The sequence below is a fragment of the Mandrillus leucophaeus genome, unplaced genomic scaffold (genome assembly GCF_000951045.1).
Source record: "Mandrillus leucophaeus isolate KB7577 unplaced genomic scaffold, Mleu.le_1.0 Scaffold216, whole genome shotgun sequence".
NCBI classification, from domain to species: Eukaryota; Metazoa; Chordata; class Mammalia; order Primates; family Cercopithecidae; genus Mandrillus; species Mandrillus leucophaeus.
In genome coordinates, this window is record NW_012102210.1 from 3,305,918 (window position 1) to 3,322,692 (window position 16,775).

The 16,775-nt window shown below is 46.0% G+C and overlaps 1 protein-coding gene and 1 pseudogene across 2 annotated transcripts in view; both read left to right on the plus strand.

Moving 5' to 3' along the window:
• The window catches only part of LOC105540221, a 9,869-nt pseudogene extending 5,242 nt beyond the window's left edge, over nt 1-4,627 (plus strand).
• Nucleotides 4,278-16,775, plus strand: part of ACTG2 (actin, gamma 2, smooth muscle, enteric) — a 27,124-nt gene continuing 14,626 nt past the window's right edge. Inside the window, exons 1-3 of one of the 2 annotated variants that reach the window (XM_011980699.1) lie at nt 4,278-4,357; nt 12,750-12,911; nt 13,766-13,894. In XM_011980699.1, coding sequence (XP_011836089.1) covers nt 12,786-12,911; nt 13,766-13,894 — 255 coding nt within the window. In that variant the 5' untranslated portion in view covers nt 4,278-4,357; nt 12,750-12,785. The remainder of the gene's footprint in view (nt 4,358-12,749; nt 12,912-13,765; nt 13,895-16,775) is intronic. The other variant, XM_011980700.1, reaches the window with a different exon arrangement.

The window sequence follows — 16,775 nt, forward strand, 5'->3', positions numbered from 1 at the left end:
AAAACACAAAAATTAGCCAGGCATGGTGATGCACACCTGTAATCCCAGCTGTTAGGGAGGCTGAGGCATGAGAATCGCTTGAACCCAGGAGGCAGAGAGGTTACAGTAAGCCAAGATCACACCACTGCACTCCAGCCTGGGTGACAGAGGAGACTCTGTCTCAAAAAATAAAAAATAAAAAGAGAGAGAAAAGAAAAGTTAATATAGACCAAACATGTTCATTCTCATTAGTTACCATATAATTTTACATTTTCATTTTAGGCTGGGTGCGGTGGCTCATGCTGTAATTCCAACACTGTGGGAGGCTGAGGCCGTTGGATCGTTTGAGGCCAGGAGTTCGAGACCAACCTGGGCAACATGGTGAAACCCTGTCTCTAAAAAAAATAAAAGTAAAAATAAATTAGTTGGGCAGGGTGGTACACGCCTGTAATCCCAGCTACTATGGAGGCTGAGGCAGGAGAATCACCTAAGCCCAGGACGTCAAGGCTCCAGTAAGATGTGATTGCACCACTGCACTCCAGCCTGGGCAACACAGCAAGACCTTGTCTCAATAATAATAATAATAATTTTAAAACAAGAAGATACTAAGTTTCTCCTTCCTGATTAGGAAACATTTAAAAGATGAGTAATTGCCAATGATCCACATGGTTCATCTGGACACAAGGAGAGCCAGAGGAGCAGAGTGGCTCATTTGTACAATTGCCCACTCAAGGAAACAGCTCAAGATTTGAACACCTAGTTCGTATATTTTCCTCTTTTTTTTTAACCATTGCATATATTACTTTTGTAGTTAGGGAAAAAAACAAACAGTTCTAAGGTGGTCAGTCATATGAAAACTGACATGTTTCTAAATGTAATAAACAAATGTAATGTACTGAAAAAAAACCCCATATTAATGCTAATTGTCTAATAACATGAAGAGGGAGGTGGCCTCATGTTCTCCCGGCAGGAGTATAAACTAGTACAAATTTTTTTAAGACAACTTGGCAGGTTCCATCAATATTTCACATGTACTTACTTAATCAGAGAATTCCACTTTAACAAATTTACCATATGAAAATATTCCCACATGTGCACAAAGGCACATTACAAACTTTTAGTAATGTTAGCAATGTTGGCATGAGTAAAAACACTGGAAATGACCCAAGAGCCCATCAATAGGATATTGGTCAAATAATTTATGGTATATATCCTACTATGTAAAACGATGTTAGAGTTTTAAAAATTACATGAACTGATTTTGAAAGACATCCGAGAGTATTATTAAGAGAACATGACAAGTTTCAGAACAGTTGTAAAAACATATGCAATGACATAATCCCATTTTTGTAAAATAATATTAAAATGTTAGAAAAAATCTGGAAAAAATATTTTTTAAATAGGTATCCTATTGCCGTTAACAGTGGTCTCCTCTGGCTTAGGTCTAAGTGGGATTATAGGGAGCATTTGCTCTCTAAAATACACATTTTTATATTTTTTGAAATTTTGCATTGAAGTTTTGAAACCAGAAAAACATGTTAAATATAAAAAATCGAGTACCTGGTGTAACCTCCCCCACCTTCTGATCTCTCCCTAAACATTTCCTCAGAGCTTCAGTGTATTCAGTTAGTCCCTGCTTTCTGGTCTCTGGGCTGTTTGGAGCCCAGATCACAACCAGTGCCTTTGTTATAGGCTTTTCATTGTTTATCGGCTGACTGTGCCAACTAAGAGGTGAATATCCATAAGGGCAAGGTGTCCCCACCTGCACCCTGACCATGGTGCTGAGTGATTAGAAGAAAGCTCACTCTGTGAAGCAACTCTTACTCTGAGAAGGAAAAGGATGCCCCCTCTAGACCCATGATCAGGTCAAGGGAGATTGGCACCCTGTTCCTGCCCTGGCCTCATTCCCACACAAGAAGAGAGAATCAGAGTGGGAGCTTATGACCCTGTCACTTAGCGTTGAGCTACCTGCCTCAGCCAGTTGGGACTGCGAGCACTCTGTCCATGCTGAAACAGCCCACACCTCATCCACTGCCACCTTGTATGCAGCACAGCTCCGGAAAGGGAGCCTCTTCCCTCTAGAATCCCCAGTGAGGGTTTTTCTAGGAACTTGAAAGGCTCAGGAAGCTTCCCACAGGGCCTGGAATTTAGACTTAGGCACTAAACACGTAGGCCAGTGATCAAACGATGAGTAAGTGAATCTCGCAATGACAACAGTGTTTCTTGTCGACAGGGAACAACTGCAGGTCCTCATGGAAAGCCTTTTTTAATCTTTCCTCTGGGCTGTCTCAGCAGAGGACACTCCTCATTCACACCTTCTCCTGCCTCAATTTTCAGTTAATGAGGAAGCCAGATCTGCACCAAGCCATTGCACCAGGCCACCCAAAACCACCTGGAAGTCCCTATGCGCTTAGCAAGGATGCAATGCATGCTTCTTCTATTGAAGCGGGGGTATCCCGGGCACTGGGTGGTGAAAGTTTGAGAGACACAGGTGGCTGAGGCCCACTCCCCGAGTTTCTGTTGCAATAGGGCTAGGTGGTGCCTGAGAACCTGCATTGTGAGCACATTCCCATGTCACGCTGCCACTGCACTCTGGTGCTCCTCATGCTTTGGGAACCTCTGTGTTGATGACGGAGCAGAGTCAGGGAGGCCAGTCAGGAAACTGTGCCCCACTCCAGGCCAGGTAGGACTGGAGCCTGAGGCAGCACAGGCCAGCAGGGATGGAGGGAGGACACAGAGCTGAGGGGCATTTCTGATGGGGGGAGCACCAGGCTGTGGTGACCAGGTGGTTGTGGGAGCATGAGGGAGTCAGAGGGTTCTAGACTGACTGGCTTCTAGCTTGAAGGGCTGAGGGGATGGACTTGGAAGTTGGCAATGCAGGAGGCACAGCAGCTTTGAGGGTAGGGAGGAAGGGCTCAGTTTTAGACAGGATGAGTTTGAAGAGCCGGAGAGTCATCTGGATTGGGATGTCCAATAGGCAATTGATCATTTTAGTCTGGATCAGGGTGAGGGAGGGGACCATGAGAATGTGGAGTTGAAGTCATACCACAGAGCTGGTAGCTGATTAATGTGGGAAATGAACAAGCTACCTAGGGAGAGTACATGAATTACACAAAGAAGAGCAAGAACCAGCCAGCCATGGTGGCTCACGCCTGTAATCCCAGCACTTTGGGAGACCAAGGAGGAGGGATTGTTTGAATCCAGGAGTTCAAGAGCAAGACTCTGTCTAATTAAAAAAAGAAGAAGAAGAAGAAGAAGAAGAAGAAGAAGGCCAGGTACAGTGGCTCACACCTGTAGGCCAAGGCAGTCAGATCACAAGGTCAGGAGTTCGAGACCAGCCTGGCCTGTAGGAAAATCCTACAGCCTGGCCAACATGGTGAAATCCTGTCTCTACTAAAAATACAAAAATTAGCTGGGTGTGGTGGCAGGTGCCTGTAGTCCCAGCTACTCAGGAGGCTGAGGCAGGAGAATCATTTGAACCCGGGAGGCGGAGGTTGCAGTGAGCCAAGATTGTGCCATTGCACTCCAGCCTGGGAGACAGGGCGAGACTCTGTCTCAAAAAAATAAAAGAAAAAAAAAAGAAGAAGAAGCTCAAGAATCACAGGACTGTGGAAAATCCTACAGGCCAGGAGTCTTGTTAGGTGTGCCTCAACCCTGAAGCAGGTCCCTCAGTCTGTAATTCTCGATATTTAGAGACTGGTAGAGGAAATCCAGAAGAACCCAAGAGAGAATGAAGCTTAAGGTGTCCTGAGACCCTCAGAGAACTCAGCTCAAGGGTTAGGAGCTTGTGCCAAGGTGCAGCAGGTGAGTAAGGCACACAGGATTTCTTTCCTGGGTACAGATGGCATTTCTCTCCAGCTTTCATTGGTCCCAGGCTTGTGCCAGACAAGGCATAATTGCACCCATTCTGGGGACACTGCCTGGGTGTCCCAGGCAGGCCCAGGGGCGGCACGCAGCAGTGCCTGAGGAGGGAGGTGTGGATGGAGGAGGCTCACTGCCATTCTTGGTATGGTTCTCACTCCAGGAGCACAGCTGCATCTGGTCTCACTCTGGGCAACTTATAAGGCCTGCTGTGAGTTTTGTTTATGCAAGTGCAGCATAAAAGGAACAAATCTACCAGCACCGGGGCTGTTGCCACTGAGTCCTTTTGCATACATTTTTCAAATGATAATTCACTCTACCCACCCCCTTCCCTACCCCCAAGGCGATTTATTGAAAAAACCACCTTATATGGTAATATTGCTAACACACCGTCAGCTGGCCTTTTTAGGGACTTTGTTTAAAGAAGATCCGCCTCTGGGGTTTTATATTGCTCTGGTATTCATGCCAAAGACACACCAGCCCTCAGTCACTGGGAGAAGAACCTCTCGTACCCTCGGTGAGTACTGTACGGCTTTTGCCACCTCTTCCTTTCCGGGGCTGCCTGGCCTCTTGGGTGCGGGAGGTGCCTCCAGATTGGCCTGACCTCTGTGGCGCTGGCCCAGATCACATGCCAGGGCACTTGGTGGGAAGCGGCACCTGCGAACATACTGCAGCCTGCCGGGAAAAGGCATCGCTGGCCATGGGACATCCTGGGGCAGGGGCAGCTTGGAACCGCTCCCTGCCTCAGAAGGGGCTGGTGGGATATAATGCCTGCAGTCTGTACTAGCCCTGCTCCCCGGGGTCAGTGAAGGTCCACATCCTGATGTCTTTTGTCTTGGGTTAGAATGTCTGGGAGGCTGTTTTAGGGGATCATATACTTTGCAGAAAAGCAGCTTCTTTTCAGAATACTTGAGTTAAAGCCAACAGTGGTCCTGGTGTCCGTGAGCTGTTTAGTCCATGAAATGTCTGTGCTGGGAATGGGAGGGTATTTTCTTCAGATCCCCTGGGTCTCTCTCTGTCCTCTGATTTGTGCTTGGCTGAGGAGAATGGAGGGTTTTTGCAGTCCTTGAAGGCTCTAGGATCATTGGGGGATGGGGAAAATTCCACTTGCCCTGTGGCATCATGAGGTTCTGGGGTAGGACCTTGGGGCCCATCTAGTTCATTCTCCTCCTCTGATGAGGACATTGAGGCCTAGAGACATTCAGCCACTCATTCAAAAGACTCACACCCAACTGTGACCCATTTGCAGATGTCATTACTCCCCAACCCACCCAACACACACAGACACACGTGCACAAAGAATTAAGAGGAAGATGAGATTAAGGGGCCACTTCCACGTTTGGCATCAGAACTCACTAGCATCTCTTCACAGATGAGGCAGGCTGGGTGTGGCGGTGCAGGCCTTGAAGGCAGACTGCCAGGCTAACCAAGTTACTGAGCGACCTCAGCTTCCTCACCTGGAAAATGGGGGCAAGAATAACAGTATCTACTTGGCGATGGTGTGAGGATTAAATGAGAGAATGCATATATATGGCACTCAGCTCAAGGCTGTCAGGGCCCCGCCCTGAGTTCTCAAACTTTAAGAATCACCTGGAGGGCTTGTTAAAACATAGATTGCCCTATGCCCCACCCCAGATTCTGATTCCAGTAGGCCGAGATGTGACCTGATACTTGGGATTCCTAACAAGCTCCCAGGCGATGCTGAGGCTGCTGGTCTGGGACCACACTTTGTACAGGGAGGCTCTAAGTGCTCACTTTGATTACCTGAATGTGGGTTTGGACTCTCATACTAACCCTTGGGCTGAAAAGAGGCAGAGCTTCCTGTGACAGAGATGGATGGGTGCTGGAGAAACTGCAATGAACAGTAAGATCCTACATGCCAGGCCTGAGAAAGGGGATGGGCCGTGTGACATCATGAACTTGGGGCAAGATATCTTTCCGCTTTCCCCTTGTTCATTCTTCCAACATTTACTGAGCACTTATTATGGGCCAGGCACTGTCCCTGCTCCTTAGGGACAGTGGAGAGGCTTCTGCAGTTACTGGAAGAGACAGATAAACAGATGAGAACCATGGAGCAAATAAGTACATGAAAGGGGTAAAGCCCAGGAGGAGCCCATCACTCAGCCCAGGAGTTATCAGGGAAGACTTCCTGGAGGAAGAGGTGCCTCAGCTTGGTCCTGAAGTAAGGTAGTCCTGGTAAAGAGTGAGCATGGTTTTTGGGACTCAAGCGGCTCAACTCCACTGAATTTAGATGGCAAGGCAAGAATCAGGTAAAACTAAATTCAGAGGGGTCAACAGGGCTGGATTACAAGAGCTTTAGACTCTAAAGGATCAGGCTATGGGGAGCCATGGAAGGGTTTTAATCTGGAGGGTATCTGTTGAAGGGGCTGCTTTGGCAGCTGTGAGGAGAGTGGACTGGAACAGGGCAAGAGCACAACTGCAGCATGCGGTGGTCCTGAGCTGGTGGCATGGGTGCCGTGGAGGTAGAAGAAAGAAGGGCTGGTGATAGGTTGAGAGGGAAGAGGGCGGCACCAGGGCATTGGGCGTGGGCTCAGGGTGGGTGGTGTGAGTCTGTGAGGGCAGCTCCAGGCAGAGGCTGGTGATGAGGAGAGCAGTCCTGGAGGTGTGGAGTTGGGGTGCCGGGGTGGGGGGGTTGGTGGGGGAGATGCACAGCAGGCTCTGCAGGCCTAGAGCTCAAGAGAGGGGTCTGGACAGGAGCAGAACCAGGGGAGTGAATGGAAGGCCAGGTAAGAGCCAAAAGAGAAGGCACCCGAGACAGATGCTGGAGGATCCAAAATATTACTCAACAGAGTTGTTTTTAATTGAACTCATGTATATATATGAACCTCGTGAAGATACCACGAAGTTAATTAGAGGTGCTGTTAGAATTTTCCACCATGGCAGTGTTTTTCATAGATGATTTCTCTCTGCCAGCGTTTCTGATGGTTTGTATATACGCGTAGGCAAATAATAAAAGGCAGAGAGGCAGCTGCTTACATGTCACTTGAAGCCCTCACCCAAAAAGCTGTCCCCAGCTATTGTTTGAAATCTCATCATCACAGAGGACCTCCTTTTAGGCCTAACACTTTCTGTCAAAATGAAAATGTCTTTGAGAACGGACATAAATTCAACTTTCAACAGTCATTGATGTGTAAAGCGGATCATTCAATTCCTTTCAATATGACAGGCTTCATCCTGGGAGCAAGTTTTGATGGAGAAGAGTAAGAGAGATTAATAAGAATTATTATTCTTTGCAGCATTTGACGACAGGGATTGATGAGGCCCAGAAAGTAAATATTTTAGGCTTTCAGAGCCTGAAGGTCTCTGTCACAAGTACTCAATTCTAACCATTGTAACAAAAGCAGCCATAGATAATATGTAAGTGAATGGGTGTGGCTGTGTTTCAGTAAGACTTTATTTATTAGACTCTGAGACTTGAATGTCATAATTTCCATGGGTCATGAAATATTTTTTTCTTTTGTTTTTTTCTCAACCATTTGAAAATGTAGGGCCAGGTGCAGTGTTTGCACCTGTAATCCCAACACTTTGGGATGCCAAGGCAGGAGGACGACTTGAGGCCAAGAGTTTGAGACCAGCCTGGGCAACATAGCAAGACCCTGTTTCTAAAAAAAAAAAAAAAAATTGAAATTAGCAGAATGTAGTGACCATGCCAGCCACATGCCTGTCATCCCAGCTCCTAGGACGAGGAGAAAGGATCCTTGAGCTCAGGAGTTCAAGCCTGCAGTGAGCTTGATGGTGCCACTGGACTCAATGCCTAGGTGACAGAGTGAGGCCCAGTATTTAAAAAAAAAGAAAGGAAAAACCATCCTGAGATACAGGCCATATAGAAACAGGCTGGAATTTGCCTACATTTACAATGTCTACGGCACCTTCATTTCCATTCCGTCATCTTGTGAGATAGATACTATCATTTCCATGTTCTAGCGGAGGAAACTAAGGCCCAGGGAAGGACAAAGGGACTGGGCTGTGGGAAGGGGGAACCAGGAGGGAGAAGAGGGTAAAGGAAGGAGCAGTGAGAAGATTTCTAGAGCCAAACTTGTCTCCTTCTAGGTACTGGGGTGGGTGGATTTTAACAGCTCTGCCCTCACATCGTGTTTGGGGTGGCCAGGGAGACAGACGGGTGAGTGAGCAAATGACTTGCACTCATTATGTCTTTGGTTTCTGGCCACCTTCGGGGCAAAGGGAATAAAAGCTTCGTTCTTGAGTCAGTGAGAGCTTCAATGAAGCCCAGATGTCATTTGTGCTGAAGGAACCGGAGCAACTCTCTGCTCCCCGCCAAGCATGAAGCGGTTGTGACCCCAGGAAACCACAGTGACTTTGGCTCTGGTTCAGCTGACATGCTCGAGTCTAGCCACAAATTACCAGAAAGCAGCTGAGGAAAGTTTAGAATTTCTCCTGGCAGAGACAGTACAAGAGTCTGGCTCCAGGGTGAACACCTTCTTCTCAGAGCAGCACGGGCCCTTCGGAGGCTGGACTCCACCAGCCCTCCCCCTGCCTTCCCTCTGCCTTCCCCGCCCTCGCTTCACATTGGATTTTGCCTTCAAAATAGTAAACTCCAAGCCACCTGAAGTGCTGCAGAACAGCGTTGTTGACAGCTTCAGGCCGCCTTGTGGCTTGTCTCAGCCGCTGCTCTGCACTGGAAAAAAAATTCCAGGCTCTGCCTCTTTCTGTGTGTGGGAAACGCTGGAGTGAGTTTGGGGAGGGAGACAAAAGGGCTCATTGAAAACCCAGACGGACTTGAACCATAAGTCACACAGGAGAGACGGACGCTGAGGGACCCTAGAGGGAGACAGTGTCGGAGCACAGCTTTGCCTCTTTTGCTACTTCCTCGCTTTGGAGGTTGCTTTCCCCTCAAGGTGGACCACCTGCTAGAGCAGGGCAGCACTGCTGTTCACTGGCCAGCTTGGAGAGAAAACTGCCCATGTGATTCTAAGTCAGGCCCTTGTGACTGAACCATCATGAGGCTGGACTGTGGGGACTCAGGTGGCAGAGCACACCAGGTCTGGGAGGGGGCCACTCAGATGGCGACATTGTCATTCAATATTTATTGAACACCTACTGTCTTAATCCATGTTTGTTGCTACCACAGAATATATAAGACTGGGTTATTTATAAACAATGGAAATTTATTTCTCAAAGTTCTGGAGGCTGGGATGTCCAAGATCAACGCACCAGCAGACTCAGTGTCTGTCTGGTGAGAGCCCAGAGTCTGCTTCCAAGATGGCGCCTTGTGCTGTGCCCTCACGTGGCAGGAGGGCAAGAGAGAGCGAGAAGGGACCAAATTCGCCCTTTTATAAAAAACCCATTCCTGAGAAGGACATTAGTCCATTCAAGAGGGCAGAACCCTGCTGCTAAAATTGGTAACGAAATTTCAACATGAATTTTGAAGGGCACAAACATTCCAACCATAGCACCGCCTATGTGTTAAACACCCACTTAGGTGCTGGGGCTGTAAAAAGTAAATCTAGGCGTGGCCCTGGCACAGGAGGGACTCCATTTCATAGAGAGAAAAGAACACAGACCCTTTTGTTTTAGGGTGCTTGCTGCCAACAGCTCTGGACAGACAGGCTGAAGCAAAAACACCAAACGTGGAGAAGTTATGACAGCTCCCCAGAGTAGTGAGGAAGGCACATCTCAGGCCTGGGAAGTGTCCTCGGTGGGTGCCAGGCCTGCCTCTCCCAGCCTCTTCTCAGTGAAGAGATCTCTGGCTAAGTTCTTTACCTTCTCTGAGATTTGGCTTCCAAATCTATGAGATGGAATTAAAGATATCTTCTCTCGGGGCTGTTTTGAGGATTAAATAGATAATATATGTGGAAAACCCCATGTTTTTTAAAATTAAAAATCCATTTATACCAAAAATGGGAACACTGAACATACCGCTGTTTCACCTACCAAAGCAACTTGCACCTTTTCTATTGCATTAAATATTTTAGTTTCTCCATTGTATGGAGGCTTCCAGTAATTAGTTTACAAGCCAAATTATTTATTATTCAGTAACTTTTTTTTGATATTGAGATTGTTCCTAATTTTGATCATTTTAAACAAAGGTGTGAGAACAGGCCAAATCTTTTCATTCACCCATGACTGTTTCACAAAGATAGATTCGTAGAAGTGCTTTTGGGGAGTCAAAAGGTGTGTACATCTTTAAGGCTTTTAATAAGTATTTTCAAATTCCCTTTCAGAAAAGTAGTACAATTTGACACTCACAAGCAGTGACTGTGAAGCCACTTCTCCACACCTTTGCCAGCAAGGGTGGCCCCAAGAACCACACACAGTACCCCAGCTAAGGGCAGAGGTAGCTTTTATCCCTGCCATAGCAGGGTCAACAAGATGCCAAGTCCTGCTAACGATCAACAAGATGCCAAGTCCTGCTCACAGATGCTAAACAAGAGCTTTCTTTTTTTCTTTCTTTCTTTTTCTTTTTCTTTTTTTTGAGACAGAGTCTCACTCTGTCGCCCAGGTTGGAGTGCAGTGGCATGATCTCAGCTAACTTCAAGCTCTGCCTCCCGGGTTCACGCCATTCTCCTGCCTCAGCCTCCCAAGTAGCTGGGACTACAGGTGCCTTCCACCACACCCGGCTAATATTTTTTCCTTTTTTTTTTTATTTTTTTTATTTTTAGTAGAGATAGGGTTTCACCGTGTTAGCCAGGATGGTCTCAATCTCCTGACCTCGTGATCTGCCTGCCTCAAAGTGCTGGGATTACAGGCGTGAGCCAATGTGCCTGGCCACAAGAGCTTTCAGAGTTTGGTTATTGAAACTCACAATATAGGAATTCATATTCATTTCATTAAATTTAACTTTGGCTTTGTGTGGTGGCTCACCTGTAATCTCAGCACTTTGGGAGGCTGAGGCAGGAGAATCACTTGAGCCCAGGAGTTCAACACCAGCCTGGGCAACAGAGGGAGACCTCGTCTCTACAGAAAAAAAAATTTTAAATCAGCTAGGCATAGCAGGGCATGCCTGGGATCCCAGCTACTGGGGATGCTGAGGTGGGAGGATCGCTTGGGCCTGGGAGGTCGAGTCTGCAGTGAGCCGTGTTCTTGCCACTGCACTGCAGCTTGGGTGACAGAGCAAGACCCCATCTCAAAAAAAAAAACTCTTTTGATTCAGCTCATTTTCTCTGCCTTTTGAGATCTTCTTGGATTTTTATTCTTTCACCCAGTGTATTTAATATTACTCTCTCCCAGCTGTTTTATCTGAAAACTTGATCAACCTGTGCTTTGTATTTTCATTCATTTATAAAAATGTCACATGAGAAACGGTCGAGAGTAGAGCCCTGAGACATATCGCTGCCTCCTCATTGACACTGACTGAGGCAGCTGCAAATATACCAAATTGTATTACTGCTTAGTACATGGCTTTATCAGGAGGGATATCCTATTCTGGACCTTGTGGGCTGGTTTAGAGAATGAGGACTCATCAACGGCGCCATGGGAGACATAAGGATCAGCAGAGACAGAGGCAAAGCTGGATTTAAGAAGTCACAGCAGGCCTCTCCCCTAGTGTGAGCCTTGCTTTGAATATAACTGGGAAGGGCTTCGTTTTACTCTTGAAAATGTTAAGAAGCCTCTGCTCAGTGTCTACCTAGCCTTCAGACCTCGCATTCTCAGGCCTGTGGTGCTGTCTCCGCTCTGCTTCAGTCACAGTCTTCTCTGTCCAGCTTCTGCATGAGGCCATCTGGGACCAGGATCACAGGTTTCAGAAGTTCCCCTCTCCCCGCTCCATGTCATAGGCACCTGGGGTCACACATTCCGGATAAAACTTCAGCCCGCCTTCTCTTTCTGTGCCTGGCACTTCTCTTTTCTCTGGACTTCTGGAAGTCTGCCTCCTCAGCCCCTCAGCTGGGGCCTTCCCCACTTCTGCCCCGCCCCACTGGGTCCTCCCAGGCTAGGAGGCAATCTCTCACCATCTTCCGAGGCTCTGTTGCTTCTCCTTCATCACCAAATGCCAGGAATTTGTCAGCTGCTGTTTGTAACTCAAAAGAAAGAAAGAGAAGGAAAGAGACACAGGAAGGAAGGAAGGCAGAAAAAAAGAAAGAATGCATGCAGCAGATGTTGGGAAAGTTAATTTCTTCATTAGTTTGCATCCATCCTAATTCGGATCTCGGCATGGGGGAGGGAATCCTCTGTTGTCGCCATCTGTCGAGGCAGCATACAGTGAGTCCCATCGTGGAGTTCCTTCTTTTCCTCTCTCCTCCCAGAGTGCCCCTTCCTTGTCAAGGTGCTTCTACCCTTAGGAGTGTACATTTCACCTATAACCACTGCCTATTTTTTCCTTAGTGATATGTTATGCTAGTGATTTTTAATTATATAAACTATATACAAATGCAGCCTCCTTGTAAAAAAATTAAAATATTATAGATATAACACAGCACTTCCTCTCCCAGTTCTTCTCCACACTCCCAGAGGTAATCACTATAATCGGTTTGCTAGGTGTCCTTCCAGAACTTTTAGCCTCTTTCTTTGGCTTGTATGTGGTCACCTTCTCACTGCATCCTCCCGTGGCCTACCCTCTGCATGCATCTGGATCCTCATTTCCTCTTCTTATAAAGACACCCATCCTATTGGAGTATTCATATTGGATGACAGCCATATTGCATTAATCTCATTTTAACTTAATTATCTCTTTAAAGACCCTATCTCCAAATACAGTCATCTTCTGGGTACTGGGGGTTAGGACTTAAACATGAATCTTTAGGGGGACACAATTCACAATTTAGGGTAAAGGGAAGAGGCTCAACTGCCAGAGAGTGGGAGGCCAAGCCCATGCCTGTCCCTCCTGGAAGTGTGCCCTGGTTGCAGGTAGGGTCAGCCCCCAAAGCCAAGAAACTGTCTCCAAACTGATTTGACAAGTGGCTGACTAGTTCTCTTCTCCCACAAACCGCAAGGTGCTCCAGTCCCCAGCTCACTCGGCCACTCACACCATGTGTGAAGAGGAGACCACCGCACTCGTGTGTGACAATGGCTCTGGCCTATGCAAGGCAGGCTTCGCAGGAGATGATGCCCCCCGGGCTGTCTTCCCCTCCATCGTGGGCCGCCCTCGACACCAGGTGTGTGCTCATCTGGATACCAGGCTTTGAGCCACTAGGAGTAAGCGCTGCACTGTGAGACCCTGCTGAGCTGGGGGTTAGGGGAAGGGAGTGTGTGTGTGTGTGTGTGTGTGTGTGTGTCTGCATGCACATGCGTGCATGCATGCCAGGTGTAGGGAGTTCTTTTCTGATTAACTGAGAGAGCAGGACCCTTTAAGTAGAAATATCCAGGGCCAAAACCAATATACATCAGGCACACAATGACACTATTATGTCTGGCTTACATTTGGGGGGTTGCTAGGTTTGGAAAAATTAATTGAACAAGCCTCTTGCCTTTAAGAAATTTACACTTTGTGAAGAAATACACTTAACTAGTCAGAGATCATGGGCTGTGATAGAGGTAAAATATTTCACAGGAAGGGAAAGATGTCACAGAAAAAGGAATAACTGAGAATAAGAAGGATTTCAGCAGGTGGAGAGAATAGCAAAGATTTGGAGATCTAAAAGTGCAGGCACAGGGGATTTGAGGAGGGTACATACAAATTTGTGTGTGTGTGTGTGTTTGTGTGTGTGTGTGCCTGTGTGTAGTAGGATGAGGGGAAGAAGTGTATGGGTGGGGCTTGTTTTATCTCAGAAAACAACATTGTCTGAAGAGAAAGAAGAAAGGCCAACCCACAAGAAATCCTCCACCTTCTCTTCCTGACACCTCCACACTCACTGGTATCTGCTCCATCCTGTCTCCTGCTGTCCTGTTTCCAGGGGAAGAAAGCTGTTTTTCCCATCCTCATCCTTCTTCAGAGACCTTCCAGTGCCTGAATCCCTCTGTGTGGAGCCGTCAGTCAATTCATTTCTCTTTTCTTCTCTTTGCATTGCAGGGTGTGATGGTGGGAATGGGCCAGAAAGACAGCTATGTGGGGGATGAAGCTCAGAGCAAGCGAGGAATCCTGACTCTCAAATACCCCATTGAACACGGCATCATCACCAACTGGGATGACATGGAGAAGGTATCTGTAGACTCCCCCTTAATGAGCCTGCTTTAATGATCACCCATCATCATGACCCTCATATCCATAGGCCACTGTGCTCTGTCAACTCTCAATCTAAAATGCTTCTCACTTCTGTCTTTCCTTTCTTTTCAGCCCCACAACCATTTCTCCAACCTAGGCTGCCAACATCTCTCCCTGGACTATTGCAATGACTTCCTGGCTGATTTCTTGGTCTCTTGCCCTCATTCACCGAATTCATTCTCTACACTGCTGCAAAGCTGATCTTTCTAAACACAGGTCAGCTCATGTTACTCACCTCCTCAGAAATCTTCAGTAGCTCTTCATTAACCAACAGGGGGTTCCTAACTCCCTGTCTTGGCATCGGAGGACCTGTCCCCGCCTAATCCCCATGATCATCTTTCCCTGCAATATTTACTCAGGCCAGTGCTCACCCCTTCTTTAAAATGCTGGTGCTGGCTCAAGAGAGGCAAACAGCCGTCTCTCATTCTTATCTTCCCTGTCAAGACTTCACATAGGTGGACTGATGCTAGAGTATGATGATGAGTCTCCAGTGAAAGTTTTTAAGTAGAACTCTCTCAGGGTTTCTAGAAGCCTTTTTGTTTAAGAAAATATGGTTCGGGGGGGCGGCGGAATTTTTAAATGGTGGAGCTCATGGTCAACAAAATTATGTGTGCAAAATGCTAATAGAGCCTTTCTAATATTCTTGCGATTAACTCTGCTGACAGTTGGCTGAGTGTTCTTGTTTCTGCAATGGCTATCTTCGGAAATGTGATACAGGGCTTACTGAGCAGACTGCAACTGGAAATGAGGAATGTTGACTTGAAGTCTGTAATTCATTTATACTTTTCTCTAAATCCTAGATTGAGTCACTCGATGTGAGATAAGTACTGCATATAAAATGCAACAGATTTCACGTTATACAGTGGAGAGGATAAGAGCACAGACATTAGAGGCAATGGCAGGAAATCCAGGTGCAAAACCCACCCTATAAGTCTTAGTTTTCCCATTTGTAAAGTGAAGGTAAAAAACACTTTGTGCTTTAGGTTGCTTTGGAGATTGAATTAGGTAAATGCTTAGTATAATCCCAAGGCATGGAACATACTTATGTGCTCAATAAGTGACACGTACGATTCATAGATATGTAACATTATCTACTTTAAAAACATAATAGGCTGGGCATGACGGCTTACGCCTGTAATCCCAGCACTTTGGGAGGCCAAGGCAGGTGGATCACAAAGTCAGGAGTTCAAGACCAACCTGGCCAACATGGTGAAACCCCGTCTCTACTAAAAACACAAAAAGTAGCTGGCGTGGTGGTGGGCGCCTGTAATACCAGCTACTTGGGAGGCTGAGGTAGGAGAATCGCTTGAATGCAGGAGGCAGAGGTTGCAGTGAGCCGAGATTGCATCACTGCACACCACCGTGGGCAACAGAGTGAGACTTCGTCTCAAAAAATAAAAAATAAAAATAAAAAAACACACACACGTAATAGAGGCCAGTGGCTCATGCCTATAATCCCAACACTTTGGGAAGCCAAGGCAGGAGGATAGCTTGAGGCCAGCCTGGGCAACATGGTGAGACCCTATCTCTATGAAATAAAAATTTAAAAGTTCACTAGGCATAGTAACACATGACTGTGGTCTCAGCTGTTCAGGAGGCTGAGGCATAAGGATCACTTGAGCCCAGGTGGTGGAGGCTGCAGTGAGCTGTGTTCACACCACTGCACCCCAGCCTGGGTGATAGACTGAGAGCATGTCTCAAAAAAAAAAAAAAAAAGAAAAAGAAAAAAGAAAACCAAGAAGGAAAGGAAGGAAGGAAGAAAGAAAACATAATAGACAAACTATTTTATTCACAGTAGTGACAATGTGTGAACTCTTTAAAGAAACCCTTAAAAATAAATTATGTGCCTTAAGGCCGGGCACAGTGGCTCATGCCTGTAATCCCAGCACTTTGGGAGGCTGAGGCAGGCGGATCACTTGAGGCCAGGAGTTCGAGACCAGCCTGGCCAACCAACATAGTGAAATCCTGTCTCTACGAAAAATACAATAATTAGCTAGGTGTGGTAGTGGGCGCCTGTCACCCAGCTACTCCAGAGGCAGGAGAATCGCTTGAACCCGGGAGGTGGAGGTTTCAGTGAGCCAAGATCGCATCACTGTACTCCAGCCCGGGCAACAGAGTGAAACTCTACATATAATTAAAAAAATATATATATATAAGAAATATAAAATCATTTCATTATATATAATCATTTCATTATATATCTACAAATCATTATATATATGTATATATATATCTCATGTGCCTTAAAAACCATATTGGATAAAAGTGTCAAATGTCCTCAAATTAATTTATAGGCTCATTGCATTCCAATAAAAATTATGCGGCATAATTCTAAAGTATGTTTGCAGAAATAAATAAGCAAAAATTATGAAACAAAATGAATTTTTTAAATTATGAAGGAAGACATAATATAATGAAATACAATACAAATTGTAAAGTTAAACAATTTGATACCGGCAAAAAGGTAAAGAGGAAATATATAATAAATGAAACTTCCAACACAAGAGAGGAGGAAAGGACTATTCAACAAATTATTCTGGGACAACTGATTAGTTATTTTGGGAACTGGAGAATCTTGGTTTATAGCCCTAAGCTCACACTATTTCACCAAAACCATGTCAATTAAATATGAACGTTAAACGTAAACATTTAAATTACCAAAAATATAATACAGTTAATGTGAACATTTAATCAAACTTCTGGTAAGAGTGGTCATAGAGAAAAAGAATGACAAATTTGACTTCTTAAAGAATCATAACTTTTAATATCTCAAAAATAACCAAATTTAAAAGCCAAATAACAAACTGCAAAAAAAAAA